Here is a 21,167-nt window from a genome sequence, read left to right as displayed (position 1 = left end):
TTTGTGTCCACAGGGTTCGAGTGTCGGTGTGGAAACGTTTACTGTGGTATGCACCGCTATTCAGATGTACACAGTTGCTCTTACAATTATAAAGCTGATGCTGCTGAGAAAATCAGAAAAGAGAATCCTGTAGTTGTTGGGGAAAAGATCCAGAAGATCTGAACTGCTGCTTCTGCTGGAATACAAAATCCTTTGACCATCTGCAGATTAAATTGACTTGAGCTTTTTTCCTTAGTCATCAGGAATGTAGAGCAGTGTATCTTGCCTAGACCTTTTAATCATGCATGTCATCAGATGAATAGATTTTGTTTTTGTTTCTGTTTTTTTTTTTTTTTTTTTTGAAAATGACTGAACATTTATTTTCATTGCAGTTTTCTGTGGCTAAAGACTTAAGTAAAACTTTACAAGTATTATCCTTTAAGATCATTTTAATTTTAGTTGAGTGCAGAGGGCTTTTATAACAAACATGGAGAAAATATTGGAGGGCTGTGCTTTTCCAGGTTAAAACATGCATGCGTTAACTTTGCAGTTTATTTTCTTGTTGTATATAGCTTTTCTCTGCAGCACAATTTCCTTTTTTTGATAATGCCTTGTATGGCACAACTAGTTATCAGTAACTGAATGTATTTTAATCATTATGGCTGCTTCTGTTTTTTTCCCCATTAACGAGAGGTTATACATGTTCGCATATTAGCTTGTTTGCACCCTCTACCTATTTATGTATGAATCATTTGTAATGAGAGCGTGTGCTGAGATTGTCTGTGTGTTTTTTTTTAAATTGGTTTTTGTTTTTGTGTGTATGGGGGGAAGGCTGTATGCACATCACTGACTGCAGGTTTCATTGGGATTACATCCATCAGTCTGTCTGTACACAAATATGAAGAATGATCTGAAGTACCTGTGCTGTATTTATGTTTATCCACGTCTTAACTTTGATTAAATAAAATTAAAAAAAAAAAAAAAAATGAGCCCCTGTGGCTGTCACTAGCATCTGTCATCTGGATTTTTCCTGCTTTATTTTCATGGGACCTTCCACTGGTGTTTCCTTTACTTACAATGCATTGATCCATAGGCTGTACCTAACCCAATGCCAGCTAAGTTCTGGTTTATATATATAGAGAGAACTTTTTACCTGTTCACTTATAACTACAGGTAAGACTCTGATTTCCAGAAGCTTTCTATCTTGTATACTTTGGTATGCACTGCTATTCAGATGTACGCAGTTGCTTCTACCTTGTATATTGATCCATACTGCACAGGGAGTTCTCTGCGCTTCCTGTGCAGTGTCACTCATGTCTGACAATGCACTTTAGCTGGGGACGTGCCTACAAGAGCAAATGTCTCCAGCTTTAAGTCAGTGATTAGGCTGTGGATCCATGCGTGTGTGACTATGGTCCTAAATGATATTGCTGTGGGGTTTGTGATCCACTGTCTGATGGAGCACTGTCCAAACTTCCTTGAAGATGAAGATGGGTGAGAGAATGAATGGTTCCTGAGACAGTTTCTCTGGTGAGCTGTTCTTTTGAGGTTTGAAATCTGTAGGTTTCAACACTGAACACTGCACAATCACTGTCCCTACACTCCTTAGTGGATCTACAGGCTTGTAAGTAATCCTCCTGTGGGAGTAGAGGGTATTTTTTTATGATCTTGTCAGGGGTATTCATTAATTTCCTTTTAGTTACGTCTGCCTGTTTTCTCAGATCAGAGTCAGTGCCTCAGCTATTCATCCATCCCGTTCATCCATATGACAAAGGCTGAGTGGTTTGTGTAGTAGCACAGTAAATTCAGCCAGGGCTGCTTATCACAGAACATAACAGTACGCTAAAGTAAAACCAATTCCTCTCCAGATGGTACTGATCCCAAGTTGAAATTTCACTTTGGTGACTTGCCTGCTGCTTTTGAGCATTTGTGAAATAAATGAGATTGCATGGCTTTATTTAAAATGTTAAATTTTTAATCAAAGCTGACTGCATCCTTTAAAATTCTGAATGCTCTTTAAAAGCTATGGCTGGCAATTAGTAGATAAAGCACTACATTCAGCATATAAACACTACGCAGCAGAAGGAGCTTTCTCTATCAGATAGCTATGGAAAGTGATTTGCAAGACCCAATAATAATGAACTATCTTGAGCTTGCAAAAATGGTTTAATCACAATTTATGGAACACGTGTGTGGGTTTTTTTAATAGTAAAGGAGGGTATAAATAACTCCAGCAAGTTTCAGTAATGGTCTGCTCCTATGGGTCAAAGATCTTACAGTTCCTCACAGCATTTGCTAAATTTTCTCTGACCTAGCACAGACAAGGGAAGAGCAGCAGCATCGTCTTTCATGGCTGTCTCTGCTTTCCTTCTCAGTTTGATTTCTTCTCTATTCACTGTTTCTGGTCTCTCTTCCTAAAAGTGTCTTTTTCATACGTGTCCCTCTAGTCTGCCTTTCATCTGACAGTGACACTTCTGGGCTAAGCAGAGAAGATGCTGTAGGTTTAACAGTGGAGGAAAAAGAATTGAGCTTTGTAAGTTCTGCTATCTGAGAGACTGGAAGAAGGAAGGGTAGGAAAGCGGCTGCCCTTGGAATTCACATAATCTCTTTACCACTGCCTGCTGTGAAGCAACAACTCTTCTGGCACTTGATTGTATGGTAGGAAATGTGACTGTGCCAAGAGGAAACTTGACTTGCAGTGTGGTGGCAGTACTCGGCCTGGGTCAGTATTAGGCAATTCTGTTTCTACACATCATTCTCAAAGCAACCTAAAAACCTTTGTGGCCTGGTTTATGCAGATAGGAGTTAAGAATATATATCAAGACCATATCTTTCAATAAGCTTGCATTTGGACTGGAAATCCTTCTTTCCCTAACAATAAGAGTTGTGTCATCTTCCTTTGCTTTGGCATTAGCTCCACGTTATCATGGTGGTTGATCTGCCTCTCAATCTGGATAACCAGTAATGCTTTATATTTTGTCATCAGCTTGAGGTTAGCAGATGAACACTTTAATTAATACCAGCGTATTCACAGCACCACAAAACACTTGAATAAATCTGTTTTTTCAAGATGCACGCAGTGTTTGATACATACTTCCAAGGTCTTGTTTGGAGTAAGGTCATATGCACAGTTCCTATAAGCTTGGCACAAAACCTCTTCATTGTGTTAAACATTTTAAACAATCATTGGAATGGAGTGGCACCTAAGATACTGAATTTGCTTACAGGAAATTTTACAGGAGTCAGTGCTAGGAATAGTATTGTTTTAAATAAGACCCCATGCCAGACAGCACCATGTGAGCTTTCTTCTCCACGAGGGAAGAGCTGTCACAGATGGGTGGTTGTCAATGGTGTTGTGTCATCTTACACTGAATATCTGGCTCTACAGCTTGCTGCGTTTCTTCTAATGAGTCTTCTCTGCCAAAAAAAAAAAAAAAAAAAAATTAAAAAGTTGAGCAGCGACTCAGTTCTTTGGCTTGGCAGTCGCAAGCCATCTAACTTTTTTATTGAAAAGGGGTGGTCTTTGCTATTTAGTTTTAATTCTACAGATATTCCCTCATTGGTTTCTACTTTTCCTGAATATGGATGTCCTGTGGGTAGGAAAAAGCTGGGGCTGGGAGCAGAAAAAGGCAAAATCTCCCTGTTCTTTTTTTGTTGTTTGTACGTGTTTTTAAGCAATTGGGGCTATCTGGGGAAAACAGGGCTTGGGTCCTGCATTACAAAACTGCTACGCACGTGAAGTGCAGTTTCAGGTGCAAGTTGTGCAATTTTCTCAGGGTTGCAGTGCTCCTGGGAGAAGACCTGCTCCATCTGACGTGGGCATCATCATCTCGCCATCGCCCTGGCAGGTACGCAACCCACGGGAGGTGAACCAGCAGCGTGGCCCTGCTCCGGCCGCACCGGCCGGAGCTGTCTGCTGGGATTCGGCCACCCGCAAGGATGCAGCCAGTAAAAGGCGGCCCTGGTTTCACGGAAGGGTTTATCAAGCAGGAAGAGCCTGTTTCTCGCCAGGAACAGTTACCAGCTGCTGACTCACGCAAACCTCTGGCACTAATTAACTGCGGCGGCTGCCAGCAGGAGCAGGCAGAGGGGTGGGATGGAGACGGGGCTGCGATTGGTTTGGGGCCGAGGACGGAGGGTGGGATTTGGTGCTTCTGTGCTCCCCTTTGCGACATCTGGAGAGGTTCTTCCTTCCAGGTAGAAGCACAGCAGCCTGGCAGGTTCGTAAGCAGGGACTGCTGGCACTCAGCATGTCTTTCATCCAGGTAGACAAGGACTCAGATTTTCCTCTCCAAAATCTCCCCTATGGTGTTTTCTCCACGAAGGAGGAGGTGAGTAACAACATGCATTGCACTGGGGCTGTTGTAATTGTTCGGAGCCTATGAATAAGAGGAGAAATTCCCAGCAGCGTGGGATAAGGAAAAACTTCACGGGCTGGGACATCGGTGCAGGCTTCCTTGTTTGAGAGCAGTAGCTGGCACGTTGTCTTTTTGCTAAATGTGGTTATTTTTATGACAGCTTCCTTGAAACTATGGAAAAGAAAGGGAAAGTGTTAGTATTCCTGACGAGTGTTTTAGCTAATACATCCTAGAGTTTTTATGTAGTTTTGACTGTCGGTGTTTTGTTTGTTTTTGTAAAATCATTAAATCTGATCCTTTCACATCACTGTTTGCACTGACTTTTTTTTGGACTCAATTCCTCATTCTCTTTGTGACTGGGTATAATTACACCTTCACCCTCAAGAAGCCACATTAAATACCTATTTCATCTGCCATTAACTCTGTAGCATCCAGTCCCGTTTGCACAATATGAACTAGCATAGGGGGAAAATGAATTCTGTCCTGAAATAGCTGTATTTTCAAGTGAGTGCCTTGTTCTGTTTTCTTTTAAGAGCCTGCTCTTCATCAGTTTGGTGGAGCTGGGTGCAGAAGCATTAAGCAGGGCACAGACTGTGTCATTTCCATCTCTGCAGCTGACCAGTTGTGGTTTATTGGGCATAAGCATTGCAGCAATGTGTTAAATGTGCAAAAGTCCTAACTGCTATGCCCAAAGGCTACATCTTGAGCCAGCTTCAGGTCTTGTATTTTATCCATCACGTAAGAAAACGTGGCTCAGCCTTTTCCAAAGAAGGTAGCTCCCAGTTCCTACGTGCTGAGCCCAGTTAGGCTGACTGCTGACCTCAGACCTGCAGACACCCAACCTGCCAGAGCCACTGAAATGTGCCCTGGAGAAGAGAGTGATTTCTGGGAAGGAAAAACTAGAGGATTGTGAACTGAAACTTTGTTATTATCTCCTGCTTGCTGCTGTCTCCACTTATCAATACAGGTTCAAAAAAGAATTTAAGCCCAAAGATTGTGTTTTCTGATCTGGTATTTTCCCAAGATAAAATGAGATGGTTCATTTAATCTCTTCCTAGATGCGTGTGTTGTTATCTAACAAGTTTGGATTATTTTTCCACCCTCTCCAGTGACCGTTTGCTGAAGAAAACATCTTTGCCAAGATCTTATTAAAAGGCAGAAATTATTTGGGAAAATAACGTTTTAAAAGTGGCACAATGTTCCAGTGATTTCAAGTTAAAGCAGTCGATGTAATTCCTGTCTATCCCAGTTACAAATTAACCTGATGTGACCTTTAGAGTTTTCTGCAGGAATGTTTGCTGAATAAATACTTATTATCACACTTGGAAACTTGCTTAGAAATTAAAGGCTAAAAAATAGGTTTAATAGCATGGATTTTCATTGATGATTTTCCCATTTTGTTAATCTACTTTTCGTAATGACTGTGACCAGTTAGTCTCTACTTGCTTAAAGGCATGAAAAATTGAAATTTTGTCTTTGAGCACAGCAGCGTTTCTATAATTTCCACCCAGCTGTGGCAGAGCTGCATTGGGAATGTCTGCACTGCTCCGGCACCGCAGGCTCAGCACGCGCCTGGCGCGGGCCCTTCGAGGACTGCAGCAAATGAACGCGGTCTTTGTTTGTCTGCGTGCATCTGGCAGGCAAATGCATCCACAGCAATCTCCCATATGCACGGGAAGCTCTTCCTACACCAGGATCTACACCAGGGTTTGCCTTCAGGTGGTGGACTGCTGGCGTGCTATGAGGTTGCTCCAGGCAGAGTAACCTCCTTCGACCTTATGCAGGGATAACGTGGCCGAGCAAGATGCACAGCAGTGGAGCACAGAGCACCTTTCCTCAGCTCAGGAGGAGCTGGAGTGTAGAAACACCAATTTCTTTCTAATAATACACACACAGGGATGAGATCAATCCTTTGTGCCCATTGTACATCTATGCTGCAGGTCCCCATTTGAAGGAGAAATAGCATCTTCCCACCTCACAACCTATTTCAAATACGTGAACTCATTCTGAAACGTTTGTCATTAATGGGGAATGGGCAAATACTTCTGGAGCAGGGAAAGAAACCTCTTCATTTTCCTCTCCTTCCCCCAAAAGGCCGGGATGAGGGGAATGTGCTCTTCCATCCCTGCAAGTCTGGGAGGAGTCTGTGAGGATGCTCTGCCTCCAACCCTTATTGTTTTTCATCAGCCAGCCTTTTCTGCTAGCTGTCAGTAGTAAACGGCTGTGACATTGAGCTCCTGGCCCTGATGGATCCAGCTCCCTGTGACCGCTGCGTTCCCCCATGCCCTCTTTGGAGGATTTTTGGGTGCAAGCATAAATTCTTCTTCTCTTCCCCCTGCTCTCACCGCTTTGCAGCCTCAGCACAGGATTGGGGTAGCGATTGGAGACCAGATTTTGGATCTCAGCGTCATCAAGCATCTGTTCAATGGACCAGCTCTTGCCAAACACCAGCATGTCTTTGACCAGGTATTTATCAGAGTCTCTTGTTTGATTTTTTGCATGTGTTTTAGATATATTAATGAGAGTTGTTAGCAATGAGCAATGAGATGTAGGCCATGAACTGGACATGGTGGCTTTTACTCAGCACTGAAGCTCTGTTGGGCCAGTTTTAGCTTGGTGTAACTGTCAAAGAGCAGCACGATGAAGCAATGCCACCCAAGTTTTGGGTGACATGGAGGGGTGAAAGAGAAACATCCAAAATTAGCAAAATATTTCAGACCACCTGAAGGCCTTTTCCATCAGGTTGGTTAGCAAAGCACAGAGCAGCACTAGCAGCTTTCAGTTTGAAACTTTGGATTTGAGTCTAAAGCAGAAACAGGAATCCAGATTTCCCAGGGTTTGGTGCTGGGGGGCATGCCTCTGCGGCAGAGCCCAAATTTGGGGCAAATTTCCCCTCACGGGGAACATGGGCTTGTGCCATCAGTTGTGCTCTTCTCTGAGGGAGAACCCATCGCTGTGGAGGCAGCCAGGGCAGCAGGGGATTTGGGACCTGAAGGGTGTTTTTATGAAGCGAGGCACAGTCTGCTATCTGCCTCCCCCTCCTCTCTGTCACCCCACAGCCCACCCTCAACGCCTTCATGGGGCTGGGCCCCGCAGCCTGGAGGGAAGCCCGGGCCCTGCTGCAGACGCTGCTGTCGGCCACCGAGCCAACGCTGCGGGACAACGCGGGCCTGAGGAAACGGTGAGCGAGCACCAGACCCGAGGTGGCCACACGCCATCTGAGGGGTATTTAACCCAGCGTTGGGGCCTGCCGAGAGCTGCCCACTCCTCGTTATGTTGCTGGTTAATCCTCTCACCGCCCGCAGATCCGGGGCGTCAACCCCTGCTTGGGAACATGGAGATTACGCCCTGGGGTGTGCCCGGATCTGCTGCACCCCTACAGAGGGACGAGCTGGGTTCTGGGGACACCTGGGGCTCCACACACAGCGTGGCAACCATGGCCTCCACGCGGGAGGTAGCCTCGAAGCCTCTGGTCTGTGCCTCCCACCTGCCCAGCAGAGCTCTGTCTGCCCAGGCTGTGGCTCTTCTGCCCTCCAGCTGCCCCCCTGAAGCCATCTCACTTTGCCAAAACCCAGCCGGCTGGGGCAAAGTGGCTCAAGATACATGGTGGTGCGTTGGTGCGGGAGGGGAGGGCAGGGCAGGGGACTCCTCCCTGTCCTGCTGGGTGGCACACATGCCAGGAAGCTGCTGAAGCTCTGCTTGCCACAAGGACCTTCCCTGCACACCCCCAGAGACACAAAACACAGCCTCGCCCCTTCCTCACCAAGGAGGGCAGAGGACAGAGCACATTTCTGCACAACAGCCTGCTCCTGCATCCATTTCTCACCTCCCTTGCCCACCGTGAAGGGTGCTGCTTCTGGTCATAACCCTCTCAGCAGCAGCAGCCTGTGCAGTCTAAGTCTAAATTTTCCTGTATACCTTGAACTAGAAAGGAATCACTGCAAGGTTTGGCAAAGCAAATTAGAGATTGAGCTGCTCGAGAGAAACGCTCAGTCCCTTACATGCTTGTAAACCACTTCAGGGTGAGAGCCTCAACTTTGCCGAGAGCTGAAGTCTTTGTCTTTTATTTCAGAGCATTTGTACCTCAGGCTTCTGCTACCATGCACCTGCCAGCACACATCGGTAAGCCTCCTGGAGCCGCCGGCTGCTCGGTGCTGCCCTTTGCTCTTGCCCAGAGGAGCTGCTTTATGTCCAGATTGCTCAGACAGATCCTAGCTGCAACAGGGAGCGGGCTTTGTAGGAGCCAGAAGTACATTATTGTATGCAATGAATGGTAGGTGCTGTCTGCAGCACAGGAATAGAAAAGCCCAGGGAAGCTCAACAGCAGCCAGAAAATTCCTGGATTTTCACTAAATCAGGGTTGTCTGGTGCCACAAACTCTTGTCATCAGATTTGCATCACCAAAGACCTTTGTGATTAGAGCCAGGCAGGAAACACAAGTTCAACTTCAAACATTGTCCCCATTTGTCATCAGAAAATAATCCAGATCTTACAAAATTTTACTCAGGCACAGCCTCATAAACAAGCGTGAGTCCCCGCCGCCAGGCCGTTACCCTGCATCCCAGCCCACATCAGGCCGCAGACTGTTTTGGAGTGAGAAGCATCTTCAAAGTTTTGACAGAAATTTATATATGAATCAAAACCAGCTCGACCAAAATCACTGGAGGGATGTGACCAGCCCAGGATTGCGTGAACTTGCCCATTCCCCTACCAAGCACTGCTTCACTAGCCTTTTGGCTCCCGCGGGGCGCAGCAGGGCTATGGGACAGCCTGCCCTCTCCTGCAGGAACCGTGACACCTTCTACAAAAAGTGTGGGGATGAATAGGCCCATGCTTCCCCAGCAGACAGCTCGGTGAAGGATTGCAGACCCCGTGCATGCTGCTAGTGAGAGCACGACCCTGGCAATATCCCCCTGCCAGCACCTTGCAGCTGCGCGTTATTTAGCTTCGCGCAGCGTTTATGTCCTTGTGCCCCAGTCCTGCTTGTACCGAGAGCGAGCACTGCCTGTATCCCCTGCTGGGGCTGCGAGATAACACACCGAGTCTGCAAAATAATGCAACGAGGCTGCAAATTAACACAGCGAGGCTGCAAACGAGCGCCAGGCCGCCGAGCTGCTCGCAGCGGCGGCAGCAGAGGGCAGCAGCCGCCCGCCCCGCGCCAGCCCCTGGGTTGTCTTCGCCGCCGGGGGCTGGAAACCAAAAAAACAGCCGGTTTTGTCATCGTTTTCCAGGCGAACCACATTAATCACCACCCTTACGCTATTCCTCACAGCCCCGTAGTAATCATGTGAAATGCTGAATGGCTCCGCTTCACTCTCTGCATCCCCCCCTGCTCTTCGCGTCACGTATCGTGCGCTTTAGCCCCTGCAGATGATGGGCTTTCCCATTGCTGATCCACATTTGTGTTTGTTTGTTTGTTTGTTTGTTTTTCCATTCAGGAGATTACACCGACTTCTACTCGTCACGACAGCATGCCACCAACGTTGGGATCATGTTCCGGGGCAAGGAGAACGCGCTGATGCCCAACTGGTGGGTCATACAGGTGGTTCCCTGGGGCACCTTGTTTTACACAATCTTCTGTCAGTATATGTACATTTTTAAAGGTCTGGGTATTTCAGCAAAATACTGATTTCACAGTGGACAAGAAACTGTGAACTTTGTGAGTGTGTCAAGAACTCAAGAAGAGAACCAAAAGCCACGTTTCCCAAGAACCAAAAGCCCTGTTTCCCCAGCCTATGCTGGTACACCAATAGCAATGCACACCTCTGGTTCAAGGGCAGATTCACCTAAGAAATTGTTTTGCCACATGTCAAGAAACCGGGGTTTAAGCTCTGAGGAATTTAGGGGAGCAGTGGCACAAGAGAAGCACAGCTACATGGCTGCAGGACTGTATTTTGTTCCCATCTTTATCTCAGAGCAGGGAAGGTGCAATTGTTTGTGCCCATCCATCAGAGCTCAGGCCTCAAACCTCACACCCCGAGATGCCTCTGCCCCGAGAAGCTGCTCAGGGTGGTGATGCTCCCCAAACTAACCCATGCTCTGTGATGTTCTTTCACAAGGCTGCACTTACCCGTGGGTTATCATGGCCGGGCATCTTCTGTCGTGGTGTCTGGGACACCCATACGGAGACCTGTGGGACAAATGAAACCCGACAATGGTGAGTCCATGGCAGGCTTTAAATGTGGCTTCTTACTCCTTATTTAACTTTTATTTTTCCCCCACATCATCCAGTAGTAGGCAGCAAGTGTCTGGGATGCCCAGGCTGGGTGAGGGCAGAGAGCAAAGGAAAGCCCAGAGCTAAATCCATCTTATGTCTGCATGCCAGGCAGCATCAGCTGCTTCGTTTTTTTCTGCATGATGCTTTCATTGCCCTGTCTGCTTCCCGCTCATAAACCACTCTTCTTTCTGCCCACAGATAAACCTCCAGTGTTTGGTGCTTGCAAGCGTCTGGATATTGAGTTAGAAATGGTAAGACAGGCTATTTGCCTTGCCATTGTAATAGAGAAATATTAAAGAAAGGAAAGAAAAGGTAAATTCAGCTGCTTCTAAAATTAATGTCTTGACGTCCACTCATTCATTTCATCTGGTACGTCTGTGTAGCAGGCAACGAAGAGTTCTGTCATGGAAATCTTCCTGTCTGATGGCTGGAGGGTGTTTTAGCTCATTCAGTGCTTTGGTAATTGAGTTTTCAGGCTGGAAACAGCTTGTCTGGCCAGACCCGAGCAACTTGGAAGCATGCGGCATGTTCTTCATATCAGGCACCACCGCCTGCTATCTGGCCAGCAGTTGCCTTTGCCCTGCAGCCAGGATCCTTTAGCAGACAGGGGGATTTTAGAAGCCCAGACCGCCCGTGCTGTGAATCCAGGGCTGGGGAAGCCGGGAATTGCTGCGAGTGCCATCCAAGCACCTCGCCCTGGCTAGGAAGAGAAAACCTGTGCTGTGTGTGTTGGAACAAAACATCTGTGGGAGGTGCATTTTGTGGCTTAGCCTGGTCCTAAAGGATTGTTTTGTCGTTTTGTAGGTTTGTTGTTTGTAATTTATACAATATATATCATCTGGATTGTGATTAGGGAAGACCATTTTACTCCCATGTTTTGGTGCAGTCAGGTCCTTGTTTAATGGCTGGCTCTTGGCAACACAATGCTTCCAAGCACTTCAAAGCTGCCAGCCTTAAGGAGGGGGGGAGAGAGGGAGTAGGCCATGTTCCTTGTCTAATTGTGTCTGGGAAATGATGCAGAATCACGTCCTGCCCAGCCTTGGTTGTTCACACATGTAACCCTCTGTATGGTAAAGATTTCTGACTTCAGAAACTTAAACAACACTTTGGTTTTTGACTTCAGGCATTCTTTGTGGGACCTGGAAACAAGTACGGGGAGCCAATCCCTATCAGCAGAGCCCACGAGCACATCTTTGGGATGGTCCTTATGAACGACTGGAGCGGTAACCAGCACTGCGGGCATCTGCCTGGAGGGGGGGATCACAGCACCGTGGGAAACCCTAGATATGGATAAAGGATGTCTTTTAATAGCAGATTAGGGGGCATTGAAATCACTGGGTATAGTTGAAAGGGATCAAAACGAAACACTACCTGCATTTCTCAAGCTCTTTCTAAACCTGTCTTTGATCAATCAGTAGAACCAGTGATTGCTGCCTAATGAAGATTTATTTACTTATGAAGGAGCTAATATCTATCTAGTTTCTTCTGAGCAGGGATGGAGCAGCCCTAAGGACAACGATTTCATCAGAGGATTGATTTCAGTGTCAGGATTAGGGAAAGGATTTGACAATCACAAATCCCTCTCTCTGTTCAGAGATTTAAGCAGACAAAAGCATTGTTATCGAGGTGAAATTAGCCCTATGACTGGCATGGACCCCTGGCGGGGTGTCAAAGCATTAACTAAACTGGGGAGGAAAATGTGGTTATCTGAGGATGGCCTGGCTTACTTTAATTATCCCTGCCTTTTCTTCCTAATCTAGCCTGTCTGAGAAATTTGGTTTGAGGGTTGGAAAGGGATGGATTTAAATCAGGGTTTGGGCACAATGGCTGGAAATGGGTGGCGGTGACATTTCCAAGTCCATGCAGCTGGTTCAGTAGCTGTGCAGAGATCTGTGTCTTCAACCAGTGTGAAAGCTCACAACAATTACTGTGTTAAATGGCATTGCTTTCAATTTTTCCTTCCTAGCTCGTGACATCCAGAAATGGGAATATGTTCCTCTGGGCCCGTTCCTGAGCAAGAGCTTTGGCACAACCATCTCACCTTGGGTTGTCACCATGGAAGCTCTCATGCCATTTGTGCTGCCCAATCCTGTCCAGGTTAGCAAGGGGAAGACTTGAAACTTCGGAGAGTTTACAAGCATGATCCTGCTTCCACACACACGGAGAAACCTTGAGCTCTTTGAGTCAAATGCTGATTGATGTCACTGGCATGGCCACATGGCACCCTGACTGCCTTCCTGCCTACTTGAGCAGGGCAGAAAAATTGTCTCCTTCAAAATATCTTGAAAATAAACTGATCAGAGAGCTTCTTGGTAGTGCTTAGCATTCAAGAAGCAGTAGAGAGAGAGTGGACTCATTCCAAAACACTTTGTTCAAACATTTCCAGTTGTCTGTGTTATGTAGGCGTTTCGTTAAAATGGAAAAAGATAATGAAGGTCTCACAGAGAATTTGCCATCTTCTCTGTGCAGGCAGAGAACAAAGTTGTGCTAGCACCGTATTTGTTTTGGATTAACATCCACACCAGAGTGATGGAGAGGGATTTTGGAGCCCAAGTGCAAAAAAAAGGGAATTTGGATCTGTGGATATCACATCAGCTCAGAAAAGTCTTTAAAAACATGTGCATGAGAGCAAGAAAAGCAATAATCTGAACAGTAATAGTGGTAAAGTAAATGGGGCGTGCAGCACAGCCTGCATAAACAAAGTCACCGGGACGGCTCATGGAATTTTTCCTTTCTGCTTGTTTAGACTGACATGCCTTTTATATGTTATTAGGATCCCAAGCCACTGCCCTACCTTCGGGATGCAGAACCCTACACCTTTGACATCAATCTCTTTGTTGCCATTAAAGGTACGGCAAAGCTGAGCAAGTTATAAAGCTGAAATTGCCAATTAAGGACTGCAGGACCCACCGGGTACTCCAGACAATTTGCTCTCAGCTCTGCAGTGCTCCTTTTTGCCTCTGTCAGGGAAAGAAGGAAGCTCCTCGTGCTCCCTGTTGGCCATGCAGCAATGCACCAAGGAGGGAATGCTGCCCACCCGGGGCTTGCAGATGAGCAGCTCATGAGGAGGGTCCCTGCGGGGGCTGCCTGCAGGGCATGGAATGAGCAGCTGTCCACGACTGTCAGATTTAAGCCCAACACAGCCCCCAGCTAATGGCCCTGCTGAGCAGGAGGTCCAGTTGCTGCTCCTGTAGTAGAGTAGAGAATAGGAAATGGGTAGCTTGATGTTACCCTGGTGCCAGCCACACGCTTGTTTTCTGTGAAATGCTGGCCTTCATAAGGGAATGGAAAATGTTATTGCTTCTTTGCTGCAAGGGATCGCAATGATAAAAGGAGTCATCCATCTGTAAAATGAAAAGACTCGAGCATCAGTCATCCAACACAAACGAGTTGTTTTCCTGTTTCTTATTTTTTATTTTCCTCAGGAGAAGGAATGAGCACACCAACTACTATATGCAGATCCAATTTCAAGGTAAGACCTCAGTCTCTTGCCTCTGCTGGAAATCTTGCTGATGCCATCAGCTCCACTTTGGTGCCCGAGCACTGAACAAGGGAGCAGCTCCTCCTGCTGCTCAGCTTAGGATTCAGGCAAAGGCAATTGCCTTTTGCTGTGCCAAGGTGGAAGAGAGCCTCGCAGTCACAGCTGGTAATTTCCACATGGACACAACTGCAAGCCCAGGGCTATCCTTGGTGCTGCATGGGCAGAGTGGTTGGTGGCTGTGGCAGCGTGGGCTGATGGGGACATGGTAAGCCAGGGGGCATGTGGGCCAGCTGCAGCACGCCTCAGGCAATTTTGTATTCACATGTAGTTCTGTGCATCTACAGCAATTACCTTAATCAGTAAATCAGTAGTCAGCAAATCAACAATTAGGAGATTTTTCTGTGAACCTACTGGGCCTGACCATTAATCCTGTGTTAGCAGTGCTGGCCTTAAAGAGAAAGAAAAGGAGAATTGACATCTAACTGAAAGAGATTTTAAGGGACTAAATTGCAAGGTAAAGTCTGAATTTTATATGCACATAATAGCTCCTTGTCATCATTTAGAAAGCAATCAGCCAGGCCACAGTAACTATTAAAAATATAGCACTGAGTAGCTGTGGATGTTATTTTTAGGCTGCTGAAGGTTAAATAAGGGAATTTTTTTAGTGACAATCTGACCAGCATCATCCAGAGAATGCAATACCTCGTACATAGGCATGCAAGAGGCTTGCCTTTCATTGCTTTAGCCTCCTCCTCCCTCTTGCAGCACATGTACTGGACGATGAAGCAGCAGCTGGCTCACCATTCGATCAACGGGTGCAACCTCAGGCCTGGCGACCTCCTGGCATCAGGAACCATCAGTGGGCCCGTGAGTGTTCAAATACTGATAGCCACAGCTACCTGGTCAGTAGCCCAAAACTGACTGAGCAGGGCTTTGGGTCAAAGTCCTGTTTGGTTTGAGCAGCCATGAAAATGCCTGCGGTTCCTTCCTAGGCATTTTGTGCTAATGGTTTGGCAACCCCAAAATCACACTGAGAGATGTTTTTTAATCCTTTGTTGTTGTTTTTAATCTCTCCCGTGTTCCTTTCCCTAAGAACTATTTAACTCTAGATGCAAATTAATTTATGTGTATAAGCATCCACATAAGCTTGCTTTTACTTTATGAAATACAGCTTTTTGAATTATTATTATTTGTGAAGAAAATATTAAAGGTGCATGAGTATAACTTGTAGATTTTCTAATACAACATATATGGACCTAACTTCACAAGCTATTATTCTCCTTGTACAGACAGTTGTTGCAATATCTGAGTAAGGTATTGGCACTTGCTGAAACATCAAAGATAAATGCTCTTCACACTGTCTGGAAGACAGCTTCAGGGGAAGTGGTTTCCAGACAGGGTTACCTGTACTTCCATTCTGAGCACTTCTGAAGTGTTTTCTGCTTCCTCTAACTCATTGCACTGCAAATTGACATTGAAGATGTACAAACCTTTGCCAGCTTTGCTCTTCTGAAGAACAAAAATGTAAATAAAACTGTGAAACACAGGCTACATGAAAGCACTGGATTTGCTTGAGTGCCCTATATTTGTTTCCCTTCTTTCTGTAGCAGGCTCAAACTTCTCTTAAAGGATTTAGGACTATTTTAAACAGAGCAGATAAAAGCTGGAAGGCATGGCTGCTTACAGTAAGCAAGGAAATAAAATGTGAAGGCAAAACAATAAGACAGTGTATCAATGAATCAAATCAACAGCAGAAGCCCATTCTGTAATTTTATGTATTTGCGAATCTACCTCCAGCGACAAGTAGCTTAGCAGTGGGACAGGTGCTAAAAAGCTGTTTATTTGTTGATAACTTTTGCTGCAGGAACCTGAGAGCTTTGGCTCCATGCTGGAGCTGTCTTGGAACGGGACAAAAGAAATCCCCATTGGCAGTGGACAGTCTCGTAAATTCCTGCAGGATGGAGATGAAATCATTTTAACAGGTAATGGCCAAGCTCCTGCTCTTACACTGTACCTAAGAGATGTTTCCAGATGTTGATGGCAGTGGCACAAGCCCCTGGCCAGTACACGAGCTGTGCTCCATGTGCCTGCTGTGCAGCCCCAGCTGTTTCCATCCCACCTACCACTAGGTAAAAGGAGGCAGATAGAAGTTTCCCTGTAATAAATGCTTTCTGGGTTAGTTTGTTTGTTTTGTTAAATGAGTGAATGACCTCGCTATGTCTGTGTGTGAGTGTTAGTGGGATGTTGGGGTAGGTTTGCTTTTATGGGTGAAAATACCCTGGGACTAGCATTAGCTGATGTATTGTTGCCACCATGGTCTAAGTTTACAAGGCTTGGCAAGTCTTGAAAAAAGTCATTTTGAAAATAATATTTCATTGGCGACCTATGCGTATCCAATTTAATGGGTTGCAAATTCAGTACGTGGGAAGTAGCATGAAGCCTACTAGAACAGCTGACCAGGTCCCCTCAGAAAAGGGCTGCACTTGAGAACTCTTTCATACTGGGCCATGGTTTTAATTTTCATTTTGAGAAACTAAGGATTTTATGCATTGAAATATAACGTGGCCTTTTGTGATCCAAATCCAACTCCCTTCTCTTAATCCACAGTCCAGTGCAAGACAAATCTATTTTTCCTTTCCTCTCATCTTGTCAACCCCGTTATGGCTTTGAGGTGGCAAAGAGTTGACAAGAACAGTCATGTGAAACTTATTCAAACGTCTTGCTACGTTGTCTACTGAATTTTTAGAGAATTTTGGTGGGATTTTGTGCATCAGCAGCTCCCACTCTTGAGACCCAGCCAGTAACACGCCTGGCTCTGAAGTGACGAGAAAACATTTACAAATGTGATGTAGGCCAGAGAAAATGTGAGTGACTAATGTCTATGCAGTAACTGGAAGGATGTGAAAGTGTGATGTAGTATGTGTCCACAGGTCTTTGCCTACTTAATCCAGCCCACACGGTAATAAGAATAGATGGGATTTGTCCATAGAGGCATTGCCATATGCCTGCATCTCCTAGTGCTGGTGTTTGTGAAAGCATGGGCTTTGTTTTCTTTCTGTACTACGAGGCGTTTACTTCACACCCCTTAGGATCTTCATTTAAACTTTTTAACTCCCCAGGCAGTGATCCAGATGCCAACACTAAGCCTCACAGCAGGATGCAAGTGGCAAAATAAGATTGTGGCATGTGCTGCAAGCTATCATTGCCTGGTCTAGTTAATGCAGGTAAAATCAAAGGTCCTTCACCTAGCTGTGTTTCTACCACAGAGGTGTTTAATTGGAGAAAGCCCAACATGGTAAAGCAGAAGCACATCTAAGCAAAACATGAACCTGCAGTTATGCAGGACACATGTTGGAGCAGCATTCATGGCAATGCTGAAATGGATGAAGTGACAAAAACCAGCAGCATGCATGTAGGTGCACATCACAGTCAGGTCAGCCCTCCAGACACACCTCTGGATCTGCAGCACTTCCCCTCTTAAGATATTCAGCATGAGGAAAAAGAGGGTTTGCACGCAGGAATGGCCACTGGGCCTGCCCATCTGCGTATGTATGCTGGATGAATGGCTGGGGTTTTGTTTGTTTGTTTGTTTAAGGGTGAAATATCAGAGTTATGTTGTGCTATACTTTTGGAAGTGCACTGCCCCACTGTTCTAGCTCTTTGCCAGGGCTTGGCTGTCTCTGATGACCCTCAATTGAGGCAGGAGGTGATAGGAACCAGGAACACTGCAAAACAGCTGGGGGTAAAAACCAGCTGCCAGACACATGCTGGATTTAGCTTTTAGAAACTAGTCAAAATGCACAAAACTTTCCCACACAACTCCTTGCTGGAAAACAGCTTTTTTTTGTGTGCTGTAGTTATCACTCAACATGGATCTGAGTGGTGGTTATGGGCTATTCTTGGCCAAGACTTTCAGGAATTTTGCCAAAGCAGTCTAAAAATTCTTGTTCTTTCAGAAACGTTTTTAACAAAAAGCAAGGACCTTTCTGTGGAGAAAATAAGTAGGGCTGCATTCCAGTCTGCCAGTGATGGCTGTGTGAGCTGTCCCAGTGGGGCCGCAGCCCCAGTGCCTCCTGTTTGGCAGCCTCTATACTGGGTTTGAGTTTCTGTGAGGTGCTGCCAGCTTTGCAAAGCAAGGTGCTGAGACAGCTGGAGACTGAGATGTACTGGAGGGAGATGGAGATGGAGGTACCAGGGACTCCCTGGTACCTCTGACATACTTCAGCCCTCAAACAAGCCTTTGTATATTCATGCTGCAGTGTGTAGATGTCTGATGCTGCTGTCCATTGCCCTCTAGAGGTGCAGGTCTCTCTCAAGTAACTATGCCAGCAACCCTAAATTAGGGAACAGGTGTATGAATGTCTCTTTGGAGTTCCATGCTGACATCCTGATCTGCAATGAGCACCTTGCAGTTTGGGAGCTGTGGGCACGTGGTGTCCAGCTGAGGGACAAAGAGACTAGACTGTGACCCATGCTGACCTTCATGCCCAGAGCAAGAATCCCGAATGCCTTTTTGTATGATGATGTTGCTGTTAACCTGGGTGAAGGCACCGCTGCCCCAGGAGGATGGTCTCACGTCAAGCAGCCTGCTGTGCTGTTTCAAACCAGCTGCAGTTTGTGGTGATGGGGGCATCACGCCATTCACGAGAGCCACGTGCTGCTGGGACTGCCTGCAGGGACAGCTGGGGATGTGATCCTATTTAGTGATGTATGGCAGATCCAGCACCTTAGGGCACCCCTGAGGCAGGGCTGCTGCTATTGCATCCTCTCCCCACGCAGCACCACTAGCTCTTGCCAAGTGCCCAGCCCATAATTCCTAGTCTCCCATTTCAACTTAGTGTTTTTGCTCACTTTCATCTCTTCTCCCCTCGTGGGAACCATTTCAGTGCCCTACTGCACAAAATGAGAGAAATACTCTGTTCCAAAAAGTACGTCCCGGGGAGGGAGCCCTGTTAGCGGTGGCTCGCTGAGGGTGTGCAGCAGCCGGCTGCACAAACCTCGCCGCAGCTCCTTGGCACACTGCTCTGGCTGACACTGCCGGCAGCACAGAGCTGGCTTTGTGAAATGTGCCGCTCCTTGGTGCTGCTCTAAATCACAGTTGACAGCAGGGATAACTAAACTGGACTGAAATAATAAGCCAGTGCTCAAAGGAAAGCTGGCAATGGAGCCTGATGAGAAAAATGGAAAGTGAGCTGAGCCTCAAAGCAAGCGTCTTACTCTGGTAATGTTGAGGATTGAGGATGGCCTAGCAGGTACTGGGAGGATGTCTGTGGGATGGATGTTATACAGGTACTTACAGACACTGCTGTCCTAGGGAAAACTTCATCTCTGCCTAGCCGTGACAGCAGCGCTGGTGGGCTGGTGCTGGCAGGGTCTGTCCTGCTGCAGCCTGAGCCCACCCCATTCTCCTCTTCCTCCCCTGACCCCCCTGCGGGTGGGGATCGGGGGTTGAGCTCTGTTGTGTTCACATCCCTCCCAGCTTCTCAAAGGCAGCTGGCTTTTATCACAGGCGGGGAAGAAGATGTATTCCATTATTTTAGGAAACCCATCTCTAACTATGAAATCAGCACAGCATGTGCCACTTGTGTCCTTCCTTTGATCAGCTGTTGCTAGCGGAGAGCTACAGTAGGTCTCCTCGGCTGCTTCTTCCCAAAATAGTCTTCCCAGATGGGCTCGGAGCCCCTCGCTGTGTCCGTGCCCCTCCTTCCCCTGCAGCTGAGCTGTGGATGCTGGGTTGACCCATGGCAGCAAGGGCTGCAGTGGCACCTGTGTCACCGTGTCACCTCTCCCATCGGTCTGCACCCTCCTGCAGTGGGACATGTTGTCACAGACCAGTAGCTTCAGCAGCAGCCAGCACATTTGTGGTGTCTGTCTGCACAAGAGGATAATCAGATATTTCGTGTTAGTTACTGAGTTTCTTGTGGAATATTGCTGCTTGATTTAGGTCTTGTTGTTTGGGGGCTTTTAATGACCGTCCCTCTGGTTCTAAGTACCCTGATGGCCTAATGCTGGAGAGAGAGAACCCAGGTTTATTTTAGTAATTGCAAGGCTGAGCCAGCCACAAATCAGCTTAGATTGATGATGCTGCAGGTTGGGTTTGAAAGCAGGAATATTGCACATCTTGTTTGTTCTTTGATCATATTCACTGAACTTGTATATTGCTGTGTTTCACTTTTTTTTTTTTTTAAACAATCTATTTGAACTTTTTTCCACCATTGCATTTCTGAAAGTTTTTATTTCTCAGTCAAACTTTAAGAATGCTGTACTCTTAACCTCAAATATCCACCTGAGGATACTTACACTCATTTTTGGTCTCTGTGTCTTTATACATGTGTATTCTTGGTAAAACCCTGCTGTCCTCATAGCACAACCTCTCCCTTCTTTTCTGGCACCAGGTTACTGCCAGGGCAGTGGCTACCGTGTGGGGTTCGGACAGTGCTCAGGAAAAATCCTTCCAGCCATCTCAGGTCCATGATGACTGCAGTAAGGTGGTGTCCGAGGAGGAAGAGAAGAAGGAGGAGAAGAAGGACCAACCCCCCCCGCCTCTAACAGACATGCTGCTTTACTCAGATTTATTATTTTTATATGAGTGATTGGAATCTTACTGTTTTTAATTATCAATAAATACCTTCAAGATGAATGTGGCTCTGTGGTGTGGTAAGAAAAGGTTTTCAATGCTAGCTTAATGTTCTTGGAATGAGAATAGGGTGATTTAAAGAGAAAGTGAGATTTTTATCTCTTCTGTATTAATATTTTTATCGCAGCTATAAAAAGGACTTCAAATAAACTTAAATATTCAGAGCACTGGGTTGATGATACCAGCAGAGATCGTATGCTGACTTCTGGTTTCTCCAGTGTTCATCTTCTGATGAAGGTGAGTTTCAGATGGATGCTAAAAACTTGTGAACCCCTCCGAATAGAAGAGCTACAGGAGCATGCCCTCAACTAACACATAACAAAGCAATTGGGAAATGTGATCATCGATGCAACTGAAAGCACAAGAAGGCAAAACAACAAGGCACTAAACAACCTTTTAAACAGAGTGAAAACAAATTGCACTGTACCAAAGGCTGTGCACCAGCTTCCCTGGTGTTAGGGAGGGAAGCAGCATCACCATGATGGCCGGTGCTGT

General features: G+C 46.2%; 2 protein-coding genes across 4 annotated transcripts in view; both read left to right on the top strand.

The window, feature by feature from the left end:
* Nucleotides 1-968, top strand: part of ZFAND6 (zinc finger AN1-type containing 6) — a 37,713-nt gene extending 36,745 nt beyond the window's left edge. For 2 of the 3 annotated variants that reach the window (XM_082768984.1, XM_082768985.1), the window contains one exon: nt 14-968. In XM_082768984.1, the coding sequence (XP_082625110.1) occupies nt 14-162 (149 nt within the window). In that variant the 3' untranslated portion in view covers nt 163-968. The remainder of the gene's footprint in view (nt 1-13) is intronic. The other variant, XM_082768986.1, reaches the window with a different exon arrangement.
* A 3,149-nt stretch (nt 969-4,117) lies between these two features.
* On the top strand, nt 4,118-20,675 carry FAH (fumarylacetoacetate hydrolase). The gene is made up of 14 exons (XM_082769246.1): nt 4,118-4,310; nt 6,693-6,803; nt 7,397-7,518; nt 8,410-8,459; nt 9,776-9,866; nt 10,397-10,494; nt 10,753-10,805; nt 11,678-11,777; nt 12,521-12,651; nt 13,328-13,403; nt 13,980-14,026; nt 14,801-14,902; nt 15,900-16,017; nt 20,431-20,675. The coding sequence occupies exons 1-14, from the start codon at nt 4,230-4,232 to the stop codon at nt 20,508-20,510; spliced, it is 1,260 nt and encodes a 419-aa protein (XP_082625372.1). The 5' UTR covers nt 4,118-4,229; the 3' UTR covers nt 20,511-20,675.
* Nucleotides 20,676-21,167: the final 492 nt, after the last annotated feature.

Source organism: Aythya marila (genome assembly GCF_965140915.1).
Source record: "Aythya marila genome assembly, chromosome: 11".
NCBI classification, from domain to species: domain Eukaryota; kingdom Metazoa; phylum Chordata; class Aves; order Anseriformes; family Anatidae; genus Aythya; species Aythya marila.
This window is presented reverse-complemented; position numbering and strand designations above follow the sequence as displayed.

Bases quoted from the DNA above. Each gene is read 5' to 3' on its own strand.
- FAH (XM_082769246.1), top strand. From the start codon at position 4,230: ATGTCTTTCATCCAGGTAGACAAGGACTCAGATTTTCCTCTCCAAAAT. The intron at 6,804-7,396 runs GTATTTATCAGA...GTCACCCCACAG, and splicing joins ACCAGCATGTCTTTGACCAG to CCCACCCTCAACGCCTTCAT. The intron at 7,519-8,409 runs GTGAGCGAGCAC...CTTTTATTTCAG, and splicing joins AACGCGGGCCTGAGGAAACG to AGCATTTGTACCTCAGGCTT.